Raw genomic sequence first — 8,137 nt, forward strand, 5'->3', positions numbered from 1 at the left:
CATGTCATTGTATAGAACAAACATGTTCATATTGTAATGAACTCTTTAGCATACAAGAAAAATTGAGAAAAAATAATACTATATTTTTAAATTCTCTTGTGTATCATGACTAAATTTCACACTAAGAAACCAATAAAGCCAGTGTTTTTCTCTGTAAGTACATGAAATGGCCAGTGCTGATCTTGTTTTCTTAACTTTCCAGAGTCACATTTTGTCTTGTCACTCCTGTTTTGACCCCACTTTGTTTGCACTGAACTCTTTGCTCTTTGTCCTCAGCTCCATGCGGGCTTCTGCTCTGAGCCTCTGAACTTGCTGTTCTCTCTCCATTCTCATCCTTGCTGAAACATTGCCCTGTCACGGAGCTGACCCCTGATCACCCATGCTAACGTCATCACCCTCCACTCAGCAAATAAGCTGTTCTCTCTCCCTCTGCTTTATCCCTCATGGTTCTTACCAGTGTGTTGGATGTATTGCAGATTATCAACAAGCATTTGTTAAATGAGTGAATAAAACAAGCAAGCTTTGATTCCATTTGTATTAATATGTTGAATTTTGGAACCAGTGATAATCATAGTGCACCATCCATAATATAAACCTCTCAGTATATAATTTGAGAGCATTTCAATAGTCCCAGGTGACTTTCTACTCTCTGGTGAAATATTTTTTGACTATATCCAAATTCAGTTCTTGTACTCCTTGATTCTGTTCATAGTGATGTTCTGGATCCCATCATCAAGTAGATCATCTGAAACTATCTCATAGTTTTTACTTAAAACTGATATCTCATTAAATGACAAGGAACTTATCAATGAAATATTATTTAACAAACCACAAAATGCACTAAATAGATTATTTAAAGGTTTTCATATCTGATTATATTTTTAAAAATGTCTTCTTATATTTGAATTATATAATTAACTAAAATGATTCTAACCATCCATGTAGAATATAAATATAAGAATATATGTCAGTAATAGAGATAACATGTATTCAATATTCTTCTACACTGTACTATCTTTTTTCTTTAAGTTTTGACCCACAGAGTCAAAATTTAATATTATGGAAAACTAATTTAAAAATTAATTAAAAATTATTTTAAAAAACTAATTAAAACATTTAATATTATGGAAAATTAAGCAGAGCAATGTGATTCCATGTCTACTTTATTGTAACTATAAAATAGAAGGCCTCAACATCTAAAGATTTGTAATATTGTTCTTGAATATGCTAAGATGGTCTTGTGTTATATTACAATTTTGGAACAGTGTAGTATAACACAAACATTCTCATCTACATAGAGATATTTCTCCTGTTGGAACCATTTCTAAATGTTATTTTAAATTGTTATTTAATTTTAGATTTAACGCAAAACTTCTAAGACAGTGTAGACTGTTGCCACATGACCCTGTGACAAGCTCAATAACGGCTCATTAAAAGATACAAGTCCGAATTTGGAAACCTTTCAGTATTACTCTGTGTGGCTCAGAAGACTATGCAGATGCGATTAAATAAGGATTTTAAAATTTAAAAAAAGAATGAGAAATTATCAGGATTATCAATGTGTACCCTAAAGGTTATCCATGTATTCTTATAGAGTCAGAAGATTTAAACACAGAAAAAGAGGAGCTGACACTGTGACCTCAGAAACAAGCAGCTATGGCATGCCAGCAACCACCAGAAGAAGGAAGAGACAAGAAACTGAAAGTGCCCTGGAGCCCAGGAAGGGGCTGTGGTTTCAGCTCTCCACAAGTGGTTATGGAATTTCAATTTCTAGATCTGAGATTGCATAAAACCTTGTTGTGGTAAGCCTCAGTATTTGCAGTAATTTGTTACAGCAGCCATAGGAAACTAATACTGACCTTTGTCTGGTTTCTTCTCTGTCAATCTTACATGGCTGTTGTAGGTTTGGGAGAATTCACAAGTGAAGCTATCTGTTCCTTTGTTTTCCTCTTTGGGGAAGTTATTTAGTATTAGTTCAATCTCTTCACATGTTACAGATATATTCAGATTTTCTATGAATCTGGAGTTGGTTTTGACAATGTGTGTATTTATAAGAATTTGTATTGTATCTATGTTATCCAACATGTCGTGATGGTTAATCATAGTACTCTTTTATAATCTTTTTATGACATTCTAATGATGGAAAACTATTTGTATAAAATGGTTTATTTGTAGTTCGGGGCAGAGGATTGGATAAATTTATTAAAGATAAATTGTTGTAGGTGATTGTGGTTGTTAGATGACCATGCACTTGACAAAATTATTATAATTATACACTAAAAAATGAGGGTATTACCATATGTGAGTTATGCATTGATAATAAATGAAAATAATACCCCAAATCTGTACAACTTAAGGCTAACTAGCTTGATCCCCATAGACAGTTTAATTGCTTCTTCCATAGGAAAGTTGGATCAGGAGCTGTAGATAGTCTCATGGGGACAGTCTCCAGAGGTCTCAACTCTATATAACTCTCTCCAGATCTTCATGTGTTAGCCTCTGAAATCCCAGTATGACTCCAAATGACCTACTTTGGAAGACATACACTCCATTCAGTGCTTAATCGGACCTCATTTATCTATATAAATGACAACCATTATTAGTACATAGAGGCCTTCTTTTGACCTGAACATTTGCATGAACCTTCAACCATGGTCAGGCAAACCCTCAAAGATAATAATCACATTGACAGACTTTTTATTGATATCCACTACATGAGATTCTGTAGACCTCTTTTATTCATTATTTACAGGCACAATTCTGTGAAAGATGTAATATTGTCATGCTTATTATGTAAATAAGGAAGAGGTAATCGACTCTTCTAAAGAAACAAAGAATTCGTGGTAGATTGGAATTGATCTGTGTTATTGTTCTTTCCTCCATTTTTTCCCCTGGGTTAGAGAAATTGGAACGTTGTTACCTCTACCTGAGAGACTCCAATAGTCTTATGCAATATTTGCTGGCTGACTTCATGATTTCAAACACACTATTCTGGATTGTCTGTTCTTTCTTCTCCAGCAAAATGGTAAGATTCTATATTCCATAAACATTTTAGTGAGAAGTGTAATCATAAAAAAAGCAGGGTGACTATACCTACTATGAGTTATTTTAAAAGAGAAATAGATGGTTTTAATATATTTCAAAGAAATGGAGGTGAGTTGGGAGTTATAAATGAGAAAACTTCCAAGAGAGAACATTTAGATATTCTCATAACAAATCATAGCTCTATCTCCAAAAATATGAAAAAAATTTAAGACATGTGATTAGGTAACAATTTCATCTTGTTAACTACATTTTTGTTTCTCACTGGAGGTACATGAACAAGAAAAACAAATTCTGGAACAGTGAAATTATCATGCTTTAAACCACAAAAGGGTCTTAAATGAACTACTAAACTCTGAACTGCATTTAAATCTTTCCTCCATAATCGCATGCTTAGAATTGCTGTCACATGTACACATGCTGACAGTGACATGGATAAAAAATTTAATTAGGTTAGAGGTTTCCTTAAATCTTGAATGTGGAGTCTTTCTGTTACTAGCTGTGCAATTTTAGAGTAACACAGAATTTCTCAAATCCTCAATTCCCTGAGGATGAGGATGTCTACTTTTAAGCATATATGTATACAAAATCCTTTTCACTGGTTGTAAAACAGAACATGTGATAAATGGTGTCATGTGTGTTAAAGGTTGCAACGTCGTGGTCGGTGGCTGATTTGTAAAATGACGTTGAGGGAGACTTAAGAAAAAGATGGTAAGAAATAGTGTTAGTGTTGGATGGCTCTCCTTCCAGAACTACAGTTCCAATAAAAGCATTTTAAATACTGTTACTACACAAACATAAATTTGATAACATACTTTACAATATGGGAGTGCCCTTGAGAACATATCTGAGTTAAAGACAGACTATGATTTGGGAACTCTGAACACTTGTCTCTGGGATTTGGTTATGACATGACAGTAATGAGAGAAATAATGAGTGTAAGAAAAATAAATTCTTTTACCCAAACTAAAATATGGATTTCAAGGAAGAAATGTTGGAAAGAAATGGCTTGGGTGGGATTTCAAGAGCAGTAACCTTAGGCTTGGAGTAAGGATAGACTGAGAAACAGCACAGAAGATCAGTAGACCCAGCACAGGAGAAAAGCCAAATTGGATGGAGAAGCTGAGGGACTTCCTACTCACCCATGACTGAAGGTCTGCGTTTCAACACTCACCTTGATCAAACCAACATAAAGATGGTTATCCCATTATAATAATAACATTATAGCTATTCAGTTATTTGTGAATTATCTTACTCATTTCTCACAATAATATCTGAAAGTAGATCTCATTACCATCTTCATTTTGCAGATAAAAATAATGATGTTCAGGGGAGTTAGGTTTGGACCAATGATTGTTAGGAGGTAAATGGTAGCATGGAAATGCATTTCCTCCCTCCAAATCTAATCTCTGTATCTACTAAATCTGATGATGTGCTTTTTCTCAGAATTGCCTCTGCAGTTTGAGCAGACTCTCACCACCAGTTATTCCCTACAAATCCAATGTGCATAGAGATGTGCCATTGAGTGATGTGAATTAAACCTTTCTTCACCCTAAGCTAAAGTTTATGCTTTTAATCTTATCTCTGTCAACATATAGATGTGCTGTTTATGTACAGCATGAGATTGTGGGGGAAAGGTTAAAATGTAAGTCACAGGATCCTTTAGGATCCTTTTGAAGTTGAATGGGTCATTTCCATCTATGGTTGCTTTTTTGCTTGCTTATTTTTCCTCTAGAGAGAGGCAGATATTTAGTGAACAAGATGAAATTACCACCTAATCAGTCACTCACTCCATTCGCTGTGAAACACCAAACACTGAGATTGAACCAGAGGAGACATGGAGTAATTAATTATAAATTTGAGTTAAATTCAACTTGATTTAAATTAATTTTAAACCATTATACTTAGACTCATTATGGTTAAAGGTTGCCACAGGTCCAGAATAGACATTCTTGGGTGAATATTAACAAATTACTCAACCTCTTGTGCTGATAATTTACATGAGTGTAACAACCAACTAAACTTTTGAAAGAACCCCATAAATGCCCATCTGAAGTGTCCAGTGTAGTTCTTGAAGGTGAGAAACATGGAAGTGGCAGTTATGGAAAGGAGAATGGACTAATAGACTCATCCAGATATCATTTTGATCAAATTGTTAAAATGTCTAAATCTCAGTCAACAAACATATAAAAACTTAATATAGGGTATATGATAAATTAAAATTTCTCAGATTCAGGAACTTACCCTGTTTATAATTAACACACTAAATTTGGTTTTTCAAGACCTTCCCCCCTTTAAATATCAAAGTACAAATTACTGGAACAAAGAAGTGTTTATTATACTTTCTAGTTTCAATTTCTTTATCATTCTGTTCCAATTTTTTTCATGGCTGTAGAAGATCTAGTGATGCTCAGACAACATTGATGGAGAACAGGACAGAAGTGACCCACTTCATCCTGCTGGGACTGACCAAGGACCCAGGTCTGCAGCTTCCCCTCTTTGTGACCTTCCTCCTCATCTACACCATCACTTTGGTTGGGAACCTGGGGATGATCCTATTGATCCTCTTGGACTCCCGTCTCCACACTCCCATGTACTTTTTCCTGGGTAACCTGTCTCTGGCAGACATCTGCTACTCTTCAGCTGTCACTCCCAGGGTCATGGCTGAACTCCTTCTAGGAATTGAAGTCATCTCCTACAATGCCTGTGCTGCTCAGCTGTTCTTTTTCACAGCCTTCGCGACTGTGGAAAATTACCTCTTGTCCTCAATGGCCTATGATCGCTATGCAGCAGTGTGTAAGCCCCTGCACTACACCACCACCATGACAACACATGTGTGTGCATGTATTGTAACAGGCTGCTATGTCTGTGGATTCTTGAGTGCCTCCTTCTACACTGGAGACACTTTTAGTCTCACATTCTGTAAGTCCAATGTGGTCCACCATTTTTTCTGTGATATTCCAGCAGTCATGGCTCTCTCTTGCTCTGACAGACGTGTGAAAGAGCTGGTTCTCATTTATGTTGCCAGCTTTGTTATCCTTGTTGCTCTCTCAGTTATCTTAATATCCTATGTGTTGATTTTTATCACCATCCTAAAGATGCGCTCAGGTGCAGGACATTGGAAGGCTATGTCCACCTGTGCCTCCCACTTCACTGCAGTCTCCATTTTCTATGGGACCACCATCTTCATGTACTTACAGCCCAGCTCCAGTCACTCCATGGACACTGACAAGATTGTTTCTGTGTTCTACACTATGGTCATCCCCATGCTGAACCCTATGGTCTATAGTCTGAGGAACAAGGAGGTCAAGGGTGCATTTTCAAAGATTTTTTTGAAGGCAAAATAATCTTTTGAAATTAATTTATTTTATTTCATTGTTTTTAGCTACACGTAACATTAAAATTCATTTTGACATAATTATAAAAACATGAAATATAATTTGCTCTAATTCAATTCTCAGTATTTTCCCCTTTCTTTTCTCTCTTTTCTTCCCTCTGTCCTTTCTTCTACTCTACTTCTGACCTTTCTGCTATTTACTTACATGTTTTCTTTTTATTAGTGCCTGTGGATTTACTTAAAAGTGAGATTCTCTGTGATATATTCATATATGAACATAGGAAAGTTTGGTTAGATTCATTCTCTGTTCTTCTCTCATCCTATCCTTCTTCTCTTCTCCTTGAACCCCTTCCTTAATTCCACTAATGTTTCTTCTATATTAATGGAATCCCTACTTCCTTTTGGCCCCTCCCCCTTACTTTGGACTAGCTTTCACATATCAGAGACAGAGTTCTATCTGACTTTTGGAGTCTGGGTTTTTTCTCTTAGCATGATGGTCTTCAGTTCCATTCATTTACTGGCAAATGCCATAATTTAATTCTTTTTTTATTGCTGAGTAGTGCTCCCTTATGTATATATACCACATTTTCTTTATCCATTCATCTGTGCAAGAGCACCTAGGTGTGTTCCAATGCTATTGTAAATTGTGCTGCTGTAAACATTGAGTGCCATATCTCTATAATATTCTGATTTTAGATCTTTTGAATATATGCCGAGGATTGGGATAGCTGGATCATATGGTGTTTCCATTCTTAGTTTCTTGAGGACTCTCCATACTGCTTTATAGAGTGGTTACACTAATTTTCAGTCCTGTCAACAATGTCTGAGTGTGCCTTGTCCCCTACATCCTTTTTGAAGACAAAATAATCTTTATGATTTTGATTAAAATTTGTGGGATACACAAGATTTGAAACCATTCACCTCAGATCTTCTCCACATGCTGTGTCATACTTTAAGACCCACACTAAATCTAAGTTACTCAAGTAATTTACCTCTTAAAAGGTGTGTTGCCTAGAAAAAATGAACATTATATCCAGAATCATAATATCTGAATGAGAATGTTTATGATTTCCTGCACTCTACTTGTCAAACCCTTATTAAAGATATTTATTATTATTAAATGTGACTGTATTGGTGGTGAATTTTATGCATTCTTTTGAATAGATTAAAGGATACACAGAGAGCAAGTAAGGCATTTTCTCTCTGTGTTTGTGGGGTTATTTCTGAAAGAGAATACAAGTTGAGGCAGTAGACTAAAGATCTACCCCCATCAGTGTGGATGGTCATTATCCTATCCCTTGAGTGCTCATTTAAATAGAAATGATATTAGAGAATCTGTTGCTTCTTGGTCACTAGATCAGTCACCTTCATGTCATCAATGCAAAGGGTCAGTGTTGTATATTATGGAAGGGAAAGGTACTCAAGATTCTTGAGGACTAGATGATCACAAAGTTCTGAGGAGATGATGTAGTCTTCAGGCAGGACATTGAAGGTGTATTTCTGGCCTTGACAACTGAAAGCCTTGGTCTATAAACATGCTCAAGTCTGGGAATTGGTTGACAGGTTGAGGCTATAGTTCTGTGATTCAGTTAGATTTTGTTCACCTGACTTCGAATTTTTCTCTATGCATATCCTATAAGAATTTATTAAGCTTACTTTCTGCTTAACACCTAGGAACACCAGAATGGTCTTGTCAATATGATACAATCATGTACGTCAGTATTCTAACGGCTGTTTGAATCTGCTATTCCTCAAAAT

The 8,137-nt window shown here is 35.7% G+C and overlaps 1 protein-coding gene across 1 annotated transcript; it reads left to right on the forward strand.

Annotated features, from left to right (window-relative positions):
* Positions 1 to 5,465: 5,465 nt before the first annotated feature.
* On the forward strand, positions 5,466 to 6,389 carry LOC124092814 (olfactory receptor 5B3-like). Its single transcript, XM_046444623.1, has one exon. It carries the CDS (start codon positions 5,466 to 5,468, stop codon positions 6,387 to 6,389), a length of 924 nt encoding a protein of 307 aa, XP_046300579.1.
* The last annotated feature ends 1,748 nt before the right edge of the window (positions 6,390 to 8,137 follow it).

The sequence above is a fragment of the Marmota monax genome, unplaced genomic scaffold, assembly GCF_021218885.2.
Source record: "Marmota monax isolate L192 unplaced genomic scaffold, Marmota_monax_Labrador192_F-V1.1 WCK01_AAM20220418_F8-fsc00038, whole genome shotgun sequence".
Classification (NCBI taxonomy): Eukaryota; Metazoa; Chordata; class Mammalia; order Rodentia; family Sciuridae; genus Marmota; species Marmota monax.

What these genes read in the sequence shown, in the direction of transcription:
- LOC124092814 (XM_046444623.1), top strand. Translation starts at nt 5,466, where the DNA reads ATGGAGAACAGGACAGAAGTGACCCACTTCATCCTGCTGGGACTGACC.